The sequence below is a fragment of the Candoia aspera genome, chromosome 1 (assembly GCF_035149785.1).
Source record: "Candoia aspera isolate rCanAsp1 chromosome 1, rCanAsp1.hap2, whole genome shotgun sequence".
Taxonomy (NCBI): domain Eukaryota; kingdom Metazoa; phylum Chordata; class Lepidosauria; order Squamata; family Boidae; genus Candoia; species Candoia aspera.
This window is the reverse complement of record NC_086153.1, coordinates 279,599,260-279,613,185: the sequence shown is the minus strand read 5'-3', so window position 1 is coordinate 279,613,185 and position 13,926 is coordinate 279,599,260. Positions and strand designations below refer to the sequence as shown.

Sequence of the window (13,926 nt, the reverse complement as noted above, 5' to 3'; positions counted from 1 at the left end):
CTGCGAACCCTGTACCAGCCATGAATGCAGAGAACAAGAGAAGGACTTCTAATTTTGGAGTGACTACACTAAACAATCAGGCTTCAAATGATTTCTATGAAACTTCCCTTTCTGAATATGAATCTTGGGTTCCTTCCAAAACAGCCTCTGTTTGCTTTCAGATCTACAGAGCTCAGATCTAATCTTTAGAGGACTGCAGTTTTTTCCAAAAATTCTTATATTGCATGTACTTCTCTGGAATATACAGTATGGCAGCAAAATCAGGTTGGAGGATGATGCTACAGAGCAAAATCCAATAAGCTTGCTGAGAATCCCAAAAGGTACAGGATGGAATGAGAGACTCAGTGGGACTTTGATAGAAAAAAACTGGAAGTAGGTGCCCCAAAATGGGTTTGATCTGCACTTTTGGTCCATGCCTACATTTTTCACTTTTGGGTGAAAATAGTCTATTTCACTTACCCCCAAGTCTTTGTTTGTCAGGAAGGCCTCTTTGCTGCTTAGCCAACTTTCACTCTCTTCCACATAACCAAAGAATGTCTGTTTAGGAGAGAAAGAAGCTCTGTCACTTCTCAGTATAATTATGACATTACGAAGTTCAGTGGGGCTTAGTTGGAAATAAGTGTTTAGGGTTGGACCCATAGATGAACACTATATAAAAGCAGTCCATTGAGCCATTGCCATAAAGGAGTATAGCATACATTTTTTTAGGTTTCAGATGGTGGATTCTTTTGAGTGGTTTTGCCTTTTTTTGAGTTTGCAAGACTGCACAAATAAATAGATTTTATCCACCAAAGCTACTGTACTTCCACTGTTCTGTTCTGCAGCTATCTAGTAATTATCCATATTTATGCAGGACAGATGTGATAGCCACAGACTGTTATGATTAATTGTTAGCAGTTCTTTATAGTCTAAGAGAATTACCACTGGCATATTGCCCACCACTTGAACCGTTAACTGCAGATGCCAGGGACTGAATTAAGAACGTCTGCATGCCTTACGTGGTCTCTCAGTGTACTACAGCTGTTCCCTGACTTGTACACCATTTCAAAGAAAACAGGACCCTTAAACATATGCATTCTTCCAAGGTTTTCCCCATACAGGGAGAGCAGACCATGAACATGATTCCTTGACAAAAGTTCCAGTTCCCGTTATTTAAAATTCAAGCCATGCCATGATGCATTTAAGGAGAAACATTCCACCAAACCAAAATTACAAAAAAAAAAAAAAGCTAACTGATGGGTTGAGGCTGAGCTGAGGATCAGTTTCAAGAGCCAAATAAAAAAGCAACCAAGTGTAAATATATTTCTCCTCCTCCCTTTGATTAGAGAGGGTTCCAAGCTTTAAGAAATACCCTCCAGATCTAATTCTGTTCCATATGTCATGCAGAAGCTACCAATAAAAAATCTTCCTGACAGCATTTATTCTTCCTGGCTGCTCTAGAATCATTATCATTTTTTACTTACCTGTAAGTCCCTGGCTTGAAGCAGTTTTAGATTTTGTTCTTGCCAGGCCTGGATCATTTCATTCAATGCTTGTTGTAATCTGATGAGGGAGTGATGGATCTGAGGAGCTGCATAATGGCCAGAATCGCCAAGTTTCTGGCCATAGTTGCTGAGAACACCAAATCTTTCCCCTTGAGCTTCAATCTCTGCCTAAAAGATGTCAGACAGATGGATGTCAAAGGTTCGTGCAGAATCAATATTCAGGTTTTTTGGGAAACAAAAGTAGGCTTTATTCAGCAACCTTCCACTATTAATATATATGTAGGAAGTAAGAAGAGCTTGGTTTGGGAAACCAAAGTAACACAGGAAGCTTGGGAATTTGAAAAAATATATAAAGAACAAATTACCCTCTCTCTGACCTTAGCAAAGACTAGTTTTTCTAATAGTTAAATCTGGGAACTTTTAGCTATAAATGAAAGATGTTTTTAATTGCAAATTATTAAAACAAACAATATCACCACCAATAATAGAGGATAGGAACTGCACAGCAGAGAATATCCACAGCAGATTTCATTATATCCAGCACTTTTATGATCGTATTTTTGATGTTAACATGAAAGAATGTGAAATTTATTTATTTAACTGCTATCTTTCATCATTTCAAATTTATGAAAGAAATGAAGCCGGTGGTTCTAAAATTGTTTCCCAGTCTTGAATAATGTCATTATCCCCACAAAAAACAACAACCCAAAAAACCATCCTGTTATTTTACACAAGCATCTCGGCAGCAGCAGTTCCAAACGGATCCTCAACTCACAAATAAGCAATTACAAATTGCTCCATTACCTCCAGGATATGTCCCAATTACCCCCAGTTTAAGAACCACTAAGTTAAGCTCTGGATAGTATGAAGTATTCCAGATGTCTTTTTTAGTCTGCCAGCAAAATAGGTGCCTCACTGGCTGTTTTCATGGTGCAAATGGTCCTCCTGCCCCCATCTTTTCCTCAGAAGAGAAGCTGGTTATTTCCTCACCTTTGTTCTGCGGAACAAATGAGCTTCTGCATCCCATCCTACTTCTGAGTGGAACTAGAAGAGCTCCAGCATCTACAATCAATCTTTTCTCCCTTCTTGCCTCCTGGAGGCTTTGCATCTTGATCGTGGAGTTTAAATGTCTCAGTGTACGTGATCATCCTGTTTACCACTGATGTTCCTCCCTCTCCCTCTCTGTTGCTCAGAAGAATGTTTGTAATACAGCACAGGCTTAGCACCATACCTCCAAATGTGTATACTCCAAGGGAGCTCCTTTATAACTTGTCTTGACCTCTTCAGGCTTAACTTCCAGCACCCACCCTGGGTGGGGTATTTATTAGCTTCTTTCTTCCACAATTGCTTGAGCATTTGGGCATATGCAGGCCTTTCCAGTGGCACAACCATTCTAACCAGTAAGTATTTATAATATGGCCTCCACACTGCCAATAGATGAGTGCTGATATTCCCTGTAAGTTCTAGACTTGCAAAAATGTGCCCAATTTTACACTGCTATGAATTTTAGCATAGTCCAAATAAAAATGAAGTTCAGAGAGAGAACAGACCACATTTGGACTTAGAAGAGAATGTTCCAGCTCAAAAGGTAAGCACAGAAATAAGCAATGAGGATGTAATTACTTGACATTTGTATTGCTATAATCAATGTTATTTCAGTTGTCTGGTATTGAAATTGCTAGTCAGGTACTTTTTAGAGTAATGGAAACTATTATAAAGATGCTGATAATAATTCATACTTGCCTTTATTTCTCGATGCTCCTCTATCAGACTTTCTGCTTCAGCTAGACTTTTAGGAAGATCCCCAGTTTCCATTTGACTTTTGACTTCCTGAATCCAATCTAGTAACTCCTTCAGTTCAGAGTTAAACTTCTGTAGCTGGTAAGAGGCTGTCAGCTTCTCACCCCTGTTGTACACAGAAGAGCATAAAGAACTGTAAGAATACACACTTAGACATACAGTATATGTCGGGCTTTTCACATGTCTAGGTTTCAAACCATATTTTTTTTCCTTTAACAGCTTTAAAGATAATTGAGCTATTATCGCATATGCCAACCTGATTCTTCCCCCCAAAGTTTTGTGTAACTTTGGCGAGACACCCCAAAATTTACTTTCTCCCCTAGTATCCCCCAATCAGGGACCAGCCATAATGTTCCAAAAGGAGTTCTTTTTTTCAGGTGGAACTCTGAAGAATATCAGGCCCAAAAGGAGAAGAAACCTTTTGCAGGCTGGGATATCAATGCCAAGACTCCTAACTCTGTACCTTTGCATAAACTTAGCATTCAGCTAAAACAGGAACCTTGCTTCTTCACAAAGGTTTCAGTCCTTTTCACAACCAGCAATAGCATTTAGTAATCATCTGATGGATAATACATTCTAACAGCATTTATTAATCACACAGTGGCTGTATGGCTGCCACATGAAGTTCTCTGTCACTAGAGTTCCTAAAACGGAGACTGGATGGTCATCTGTCAAAATGTCATCTGGATCCTGCACTCAGCTGGGTCTTGGACTAGTTGACTTCTGAGGTTCCTCTCAATTCTATGACTAAATATACCTAATAATATATTGTAGAATATGCTTGTGGATTCAAAATGTTGGAAGTCTATTTTGAATCTCCACTAAATAAAGACAAAAAACAGGACAAAACTAAGTATGAGAAATCTACAGACTGAAGATGTAATGGTATATGGGAATGACTTTGGGAGACAGGAGGAAGAGCCACAGACTAGATATCGGTATCTCAGAAGGGACTGTCCTTAGTTTTCGGGAGAGTAAAAGTAAGGGACGGGGGTGGTGCTTTTAGGCTTGCAAGTTTCTGTTAATGTAACCTTACAACAAAGACAGAGTTAGTACTCATGGCTATGCTTCTTGTCTGGAGTATCCTGAAGGGCTAACAGAAGACAGGGCCTTGTAAAAACATCTATCTATCTATCTATCTATCTATCTATCTATCTATCTATCTATCTATCTATCTATCTATCTATCTATCTATCTATCTATCTATCTATAACATTTGTATAGCCTCTCATCTTAAAACAACTCTGGGAGGTTTACAACCAATAAAGCAATATAAAACCAACTGTCCTAACAACCAGGAAACACACTGAGACATGGAACTGGTCTCTAATATTTATTGCTAGTACTTAACAGGAATCCTAACAAACAGAAGAAGCGTGGGAAAACCCAGACATATAACCCCCAAGGGTTAAGGTGGTCCCGATCTGTGTCTCTTTGAATGGCTGAACAATTCATCAGTGCTACGCATGCGCTTGACAGTCTGGATGGGAGCCCCCTGCTCGCCATCCTTACTCATGACACCAACAGTGATAAAACTAAAAGCAGAAAAACCTGGCACCACAACCACACCTCCTGATGCAACCCACATTCTCATCTCATCTTGACCTCGCTTTATCCCAGCACCTGGGGGAAGAGCAAGGTCTTGAGCACTATCTGGAAGGACAGAAGGGTGGGGGCCTGTCGGATCTCAGGGAAGGCCGTTCCAGAGGGCTGGGACCGCAACAGAAAAGGCAGGTTTCCGTGGACCCACAAGATGGCACTGTTTAAGGGACGGAACCTGAAGGGTGCCTCCCCTCTCTGCTCTGGTGGGGCATGTAGATGTCCTCAGGCTGAGGCAGTCCCACAGATAACCTGGTCCCATGCCATGTAGGGCTTTAAAGGTAATAAGCAGCTCCTTGAATTGCGCCTTGGATTTACCTTTGTTTTGCCTGATTCTGGAGTCGTAACCATTGGTTTCTCATTTCCTTTTGCTTTGTAGTCAGTTTGTTGCTTATAGTGGATGGATTCTTTTTACAAATCTGGGACAGTTCTGGTTCCAGTGACTAAAAGAAACACAGGCACTCTGTCTGGTTAAGATACTTTCCCCTCGAAAGCTACACTTTTAATTTAAAAATATGTTCTGTATCGGGCTTTTCCTTTCACGAGATTTCAAAAGGGTTATCAGAATGAAAAAAGAGAGAGGATAAAAATATACAAAACATATAGACAAGAAAAATAAGGCTAGTTATAAAAGCACCCACAAGCAACAGAGAATAGTAGTATAATACAAAGCCAAACTAATCCCAAAAGACCCTCTGGGACACAAAAGGTTTTTTTTAGCAACATGGTAAATCAGGAGACAGTGGCCAAAAAAATATTTTGGGAGAAAAAGAAAGCCGTTCTATTAATACATGCTTGGAAAAAAATGTATTATGCTTTGGCTGAATTTCAGCTAATGTAGTCAGAACAGACATTTTCAAAATAGTGAATTGTTTCACCCCTTGAACATGTCTGCCATGGAATGCTGAATTGCTGGATGAGTTTTTCATCATTTTTTCATCATAAAGGGGCAGAGGACTTAATATCAACAATCTACATTATCTCTATCTATATAACCAAAAAGCACAGAAATTTCCAGAGCTAATAAAAAGAATATCGAGGGTATTTAGCATGGACAGTCACCAAGGGTTTCATTATTCCTGACTTAACCCTTTTATCTACATTACAGCAGCAGAATAGAGATGGAAAAAAATAAGACACTCCACTATCCCTCCCCTATTTTGTCCCATTAAAAAAGCAATTTTGTGGTCTAGGATGATGTATCCAATACAAAAATAATCCGGTTGACAGGTTGTAACGGGTGTGGAGCATCTCCATGCCTGTGACCTGTAATCAGGCAACTTGACAGGAAATTAAACTTGCTGTTCAAGTCACCCACCTACACTTGCCCAGCCCTGCCCTACCACATGTTAAAGAGAGCAATTGGTGGTTGTTTTTCCTACTAGTAGGGAGTGCTTGGTAGGATGGGAAAGGAAGTCAGAGGAATCCACCAATAAGTTTCCTTAACTTGTCTGTGATTAAAACTGTATTAACAGCACTGCTCACCAGCCTCATTACTTGACCGAATAAGGCTTGGCCAGCATGCTTTTCCAGCACATCATTGGTAGATTACACTTTCCTGTGGCTGTCTGGCTTTGCCTTCAGGTTCTAAGCGTAGCTGATGCATGAGTCATAAAACAGGGTCCTTCCTGCCTTGAATGTGCTGTTCTCACAAGTGTTAAGAAATCCATTATTAGTTCTGCAGCTGGTTTTGCTGCAACAGGCTAACATGGGTTACACAGTAACATTTGGAATTCTCTGATGGGACCCATTTTTGGAACAAGGCATAAACACTGGGTGGGGAGGGAAATATTTTTCAGCCATTCCCCAAAGCCAAATAGAAATGATGGACACCCTCCTCAACTGGACACCTTGATTTACCAAGTCTCCTATCTCTGTACTGGAAACCCTAGGCACAGTAAAACTAGCATTCTTTAGACTCAGTGTGGAAATATTCCGGTCATCCAAAAAGGAAACTAGTCACACTCATCCCTGAAAGAAAATAACTGTATTCAGGCTATAGTTTCATTTGTTATTTAAAGAAAAAATTCATTCTACTATTTGTTCTATACTTGATGTTTCAAACGTAAAATCTAGTTCATGGCATGCCTGTATTCCTACTGTTATGACTCACTACAGAGAAGTTATATTTCAGATTAAATCAAACTTCAGAAAGCAATGAAATCTTGGAACTGAGATTATAGGAATGAGATTATTGCACAATTGTAAATGGTACATATGCAGGGCTAATTTCCAGTGTTTATGTCCATATTATTTGCAATTACATTTCAAATACTAATTATATTTGGTCTTTTACCTCCACCTTGGATTGAATGATGCCAATTTCTCTCTCCATTTCATCATGTCTCCGAAGTAGATTTTCTACACTTTCAACATCTTTTCCATAATCCAGTGCTTGTATCAGTGTACTCTTGAGGAATAGGGAAAATGAAGAGAAGACGACAACTCCATTTTTTAAAAAACTAAAATCGTAGAATATTTTTGCTTTATCAATATTTCTAACTTAAATTTTACATCTTTATGTATTATAAGGATTTATTAGATACCTATAAAACACATTTTTAGGCACTGAGTAATTTGAAATAAAATAACAGTATAATATAATATATAATATATCTACACAACAGCAGAAAATTCAACGCGCTAATTATATATATATACAAATATACAAGCAGTTCAATTAAAATACAAATAAAATAAGAATGAGGAATTAACAGATGTCTAAAAATAAACTAGAATATAAAACTAATCTTAACATTAAACACTCTTTATGTAAAATGATAATCTAGTTTAAAACTACTGCAAAACTTTAAAAGTGTAGAAGGCGGCCCAGAGGCAGATTTAGAATTTTAAAAGCATGGGATAGATTGAAATATTTATAAAACGAGTGCTATGACCTATTTCCCCATTTATGAAATGTCTGCAATAAAGATAACTCTAGAGGCTGGTACTTTGCTTTTTTTTTTTTAAATAGGAAAATTAAATCTCCTATTTCATTTTGTTCTAAAAGGATGTTTAAAAAAGTCAGGTAAGATAGTGAGATGGTGAGCATCTCTGTAGGATCTGGGGCATTGCTGGGGGTTGGGTGGCATATAAATTTAAATAATAATAATAATAATAATAATAATAATAATAATAATAATAATAATAATTTCGTCTTTGAGGGCTCCAGGTTATCTGCCCCTGATTTAAGTAAAATTAGGATTTTGCAAGTCTCAAAAATTATCCCCTCCCCACCCTCAAGCTTAACCAATTTCTTATCAAAATTAATCTTGCATCTTTTCTTTCTCTTTACTACAGAAGTGCCCTTTGTTATTCAGGAACTGCTGAATAAAATGGATTCCAATAACAAAATGTTGAAAACCATTTGAACAATTTCCTTTTTACAGGACTAGCAAACAGTGAAATTATCAACTTTAAAACTTATACATCTGAAGAAAATTAATATGCCTAATTGAATTAGCATTTTTAGAGTATTTTGCTACTCTGTAGAAAGGTCTCAAAATAAAGAAGAGAGGGAGCAAGATCTTCTTGCTGTTTTTATTACTATATGGCTTTCTGGAATTTCATCCACTCTGGAGAGCTTGTAAAGGTTTTATTACTTTTATTGACCCTTTAAAATAATAAAACAAAACACCTTTTCACCAATCCTCTCTGTGATGTCATCAATTTCTCTAATCAAGGCATGGATCTGCAGGGCTTCTTCCAACTTCCTCCTATATGCTTTAAGATCACCATGAAAACTGTTCCACCTATCATGGGAATATTTAATTTTGTCTGAGAAGATCAAATAGATCAAAGATGGGTTAGAGTAATAAAAACTTATATTTGGATTACGAGTTCCCAGCCCTACCCTATTTATCCTTATGTTTAAACAAGCAGAAACAAAATGACATCAAAACTGATTAATGCACAAGGGTGGATCTGATTGGGGTAGCAATACAAGGGCTCTAGGGAGGAGGAGGAGGAGGAGGAGGAGGAGGAGGAGGAAGAGGGAGTACTGCCCCACAATAGTACTCACTTCCATTCTGCTGACCAGTGTTTTCTGTCACTAGAGGAATTTTAATTGGATAATACCAAGAGAATGTACAGTATATGGGGATGGCTGGTACCGTAGACTCTCCTCCCACGTATGGACTGTATTAGACCCTCCTGCCACTTGGATTTTATTTTTATTTTTATTTTTATTCTTATTTTTATACTTACTTTAAGGCTAATTATACATTTATATATCATATTTATATTGTACGTTTGTTGTTTCAATTGATGATTTTATTGTTAACCACCCAGAGTTCCCTGATGGGAGGAGATGAGCAGGGATAAATTTAATAAGTAAAATAAAAATAAAAATATTTTGCAAGAAATCATTGTTACTCCACAATTATATTTTTTATTTGGGTTGAATAGCTTGAGGATGCATTGACATTTGTTCCTAGCTAGAAGACTGCCATTGCCTTAGCAATTTAGACTTTAACAATGTTTCTAATAAATATTCTTAACAAGTGTTGGGAATGAAATTCAAATAGCTTAACATCACACCCTTTCTACTCTTCCATGCCCATTACTCTATGACAATTCATTTATACTGGACGATGATATATGAAAAAACAAAGATCAGCCTTCTCTGTGTAAACACCAACACAGGAATGCCAGCATTCCTCTCTGGCCCTGCTCAGACTTGACTGAACCTTTCCTCCTTCATTTGGACATCAGTAGATTTTATCCACACACCTTTCATTGAGTTGTTCTTGGCGTTGGTGTATTATTTTCATCTCTTCCTCATTCTGTCTCTCCAATCGCAGAGCAAGAGCATTGATGTCTTTGATGTGTGTATCATCCACTATTACTCCCTATAAGATCAAGGTCAAAGAGAAACTAGATAATAAAGCAAAGTCTTAATTCTCTCTTCCCTTAGGTGTTCCTCCTAAGATGCCTACATGTACATGGACATGTTCAACCTAACTGCAACATCCTATTGGACTGGGTATCCGCGTTTCTCAAGATCAGCTATCTCCCCCTCCTTCTGTAACATCCTTAAAATTGGCAGTTTAAATTGCCTTGAAGTTTGCTTCTTGCCTCAGTCTGCAGAGAAGTTCTGCATTACTATGCTGAGGAATCTGAGATCTTTCAGGTATTGCTGGACTACAAGACCCATCATAATCAATCAGTCTTCTCAGGCTGAGGTTGATGTATCCTGTAGTCCAATGTACAAAGAGACACAAATTTTCTGACTGTGTTCAATTTACTAAGGTATTGAACTTCTGTAAATTACTGTTTCTTTTTTAAACACAGTTGTTGATTTCTCTTATATCTTTAATTTGATCCCAAGCTAAGGGTGGAAATGAAAGTAGTTTGCTCCTCCTTCCATTTCTACCCTTAAAAACCCTTTACTCCCTAGAAGTGGCCTGAAATTGTGCTGCTGAAATTCAACCATTTTGTCACAATTTTTTTTAAAATTCCTTGCTATGAAAAAAAGTTGTGATGAGGAAAGAACAAGGGCAGGGAAATGACTTTGAGGATATTTTTGTGAACGTAATTCCTACTTGTCTGGACCACTTAACATTTATGATGCAGATATGCAGGAAATTGTGCTGCAATGATCTGAAAATACTACCAAGTATGAACATCTGACACAAGTTGCCTTATAGCAAATATATAGATTATCTGGATGACAAAACAGATGAACGTGCTGTTTACTCATGATGAGCATGCCAGTACACTAACATTAAAAAGTTCTCAACTGTGAAGTGGTCCCCAGTAATTAAAGCAATTTTCTTGCATGTAAACCAAAATTACAGGCTATGGAGAGAAAGTTTTAAGATATGATCTCCAAGACTGCATTATGTCATCACTGGGTACCATGGCCTAAGCCAGTCTGCTGCGGGCATAAGAGACTGAGGTTTTTTAGCTCTGCAGGTAAACCTCAGCTGATGTGCTGTGGTTGAATTGGGGTCACTTAGGCATTTTGTCCAGAACTGTGAGATGTTTTTTCACTCATATACATTTTGGGAGAAGAGAGAAGAGGAGTAAAAATAAAGTCAATTTTTCACGCTGAGATCTTATATGGTATAGATTTTTCATTGTTCACTTGTTCTCAGTGTAGATTTCCTTCTGCCATTAGAGATAAAAGGCCCAGACTGAAATGTATTAAGACACAAGAAGACAGGAAATCTTGAGCAAAGCCAGAAGGAAAAAAGATGGATCCAGCTTCAATTTTTCCATGTTTCTAAGTGCAGCCTGCCAGAAAATACGTGCCCTTTCTGAATCTTTGCTTCTGACAAAATTAGCTCACTGGGGTTCTAAAGGGTGGTTAACATTTGTGACCCCAAAGATTATAGCACAAACAGAACTCAATCAGCAATTGGTTGCACCAAGCATGCAACAAAATTCAACTTAGCAATGCCCCACCAAGTCAGCTGGGATGAGTCAGTATCACAGAGGAAGAACCAGAGAAGTCACAACAGAGAAATATGAAACAAGCAGCTGTTATGTCATGCTGCTTTGGGACAAAGCGCTTCTATATTTTTCTAAATGTTTATGTTATTTTGAAAGCCTGGGAACATACTAGATGTCCTTTAATATGCCACACTATATTTATTTTTGAAGGAATAACATCACATGTTTAAAGAGAAAAGGGATTTTCCATTCTCAATTCAATTTTTTTATAGTAATTTTATTAAAGATTACCATTACAACAATAAAAACTAATACAAACTAAAAAAGAATAAAAAGTAAAAGTAAAAGGTACAGAAAAGGAAGAAGAAAAAGAGAAAGAGAAAAAATAGAAAAGGAAGAAAAAATAAGAATATAGTAAAGAAAAAGAAAAGAAATATATAAATAAGTGACTTCCCCCTTCAACATAACAAGTATAAACCATTTTAAAATACAACAAATGATCTTTTCTTCCAATATCCCATCTCTTATTTATAAACAAAACCATAAAGCCTCATCATTTCAGTCCTGTTTCAGAACCCTGTTATCTGACCATGGTTGGAGCAAGATGGCTATTCCCTTGTCTCCCAGAGCTCTAAACCCACCAGAGACTGCTGCCTTGTGGCCTCCTCATGAGGAGCAACTGTTTAAAGCACTTGTGGGCAATCTCAAGTCCTCTCCTTGTCTGGGGAATTATCGAAGAACCGGTCTACTTGCCAGCTCTTCATTCTGCCACAGTCGTCAGCTCTGCTTTTGCAGAGCTGTCTTCAGTCTGCCATTTCTTCCCTGGAACTCATTTCAATTTCTTATTGTTAAATTGCTTTTGCAAATCATATAACCAAGCTTTGGTTCATTACAACCAAAATTGTGAGTTAAGTTTGAAATACAGACATTCCTTCATTTTGTATGCAGTGACAACCCTAACACAGCAAACTTATAAAACATGAAGGCAATTATAAACATTATACTGTTCATATCACTGAGATCCTTGATCGAACCAAGCTACCTAGAAGGTATACACTATTGTTTAAAAGATCCAGTATAAGTTTGTATCAGGGGCTAGCTTATTGGATTTAATCCTAGAGCACTTTCATACTGCCATTGGTTTTCTTTCCCAAATCCTCAGGTGCAGTTTGAAGGTGATCCATGATTATCTTCATTTCTGTTGAGTAGAAATGCTGAGAAAAAGAAGTACAAATACTTATGTTTTCCAAGAGCTACAGATCTGCAGCAATAAAAATACCCTTACCGTTATTCTATATGAAAGAAAAGAAAAGAAAAGGTGAGTATTCTGAGGCTTAGTATGTTAGCTGGTCTCACACTACAGAGAAGGGGAAATGTCAAAACATTGGCCAATTTCACCCATGCTCATTTTATCATGGACTACTGAGGGTGGAACTGCAGAGCCATCATGCTAGTATTCCCCTTACAGGACCAGAAGCTCAGGACTTGGGAGGACAGATGGGCAGGAGTTTCCTTCAGTAAAAAAATGGAGCCACAACTTCTACAAACAAGATAAAACCTAGCTTTGCAACTTTTTCAAATAGATCACATTTGATCTGGAAATAAATAAACTCTAACCTTCCTGACATTATGGAAACACAAAGGAGCAGGGCAGTTTTCAGATCAGCCCAAAATCCTCCTGTAGAAATGTACTCAATCATGGAAGCTCATTGGTGACTCTAGGCCAATTGCTGTCTCCGAACAAAATCTACCTCAGAGGATTATTGTAAGGATAAAATATGAAAAGGAAATGCTCTGTATATCACTTTGAAGTCTCTTCTGGATGTAATGTATAACTGGGAAATAATTAACACTAGCATTCATATAACAAATTAGAAGGCCAACAACTTACAGGCTTTAAAAACCCAACAATTCTGATGTCACACTAACTTACCTTTCATCAGTCAAATCAATCTGAAACATTAATGTCCTGAAAAGTTATATATTATCTGTTTATCAAAGCTAGTGGAACCTACGTGGAAATAGTGTCACTTACCTCTGACACTCCCCGGAATTCATTTAATTTTTTCATAAGCTGAAGGCAGTGTTCATAGTCATTCCCCACATCACCAATATTAATCATGACTTCCTGGTAAACAACATCAATACCATTAGGATTCCATTAAAACACATTGAAATCTTCAATGTTTATCTAGTCTTTTTTCACTGGAATTCAAGTTCATTTTTGGAGTGGCAATCTGCCTTTTAAAATGCAATATCAGTATCATACTAAATAGCACACTGTTGCATTATGAATTGTCTTGATAATGTTGCTTGCCTGAAAAGCTAATGCAAGTTGATTCACTGAATCTATTTTAAAAAAAATACTGTATTCATGGTGGTAAAACAATCCAGAAATTAATGCAGAAACTTCAAAGTATAAATACAAAATTTTAGTGAATGGATTCAGTAATTCTATTCTGACACGTCAGTGCATTGCGATTTAAAACACCCCTAATCCTGACCTTCAGTTCCAATCACACATCTGATTCTTAATCGCCTGCAACCACTGACAGACAAAATGACTGCAGAATGTGCTTGATGAAGAAAGAAATGTCATGATAATATTAAGGTCTCTCTTGAATTTTAAGGAATATTAAATATTTTC

General features: G+C 37.5%; 1 protein-coding gene across 1 annotated transcript in view; it reads right to left on the bottom strand.

Moving 5' to 3' along the window:
- Window positions 1–13,926, bottom strand: part of SPTBN5 (spectrin beta, non-erythrocytic 5) — a 112,741-nt gene that overhangs the window by 25,447 nt on the left and 73,368 nt on the right. The window contains exons 40-47 of the mRNA XM_063318382.1: window positions 13,315–13,407; window positions 9,615–9,733; window positions 8,521–8,635; window positions 7,180–7,293; window positions 5,202–5,326; window positions 3,224–3,390; window positions 1,464–1,648; window positions 460–537 (exon numbers count right to left, since the gene is read on the bottom strand). Of these exons, the coding sequence (XP_063174452.1) occupies window positions 460–537; window positions 1,464–1,648; window positions 3,224–3,390; window positions 5,202–5,326; window positions 7,180–7,293; window positions 8,521–8,635; window positions 9,615–9,733; window positions 13,315–13,407 (996 nt within the window). The remainder of the gene's footprint in view (window positions 1–459; window positions 538–1,463; window positions 1,649–3,223; window positions 3,391–5,201; window positions 5,327–7,179; window positions 7,294–8,520; window positions 8,636–9,614; window positions 9,734–13,314; window positions 13,408–13,926) is intronic.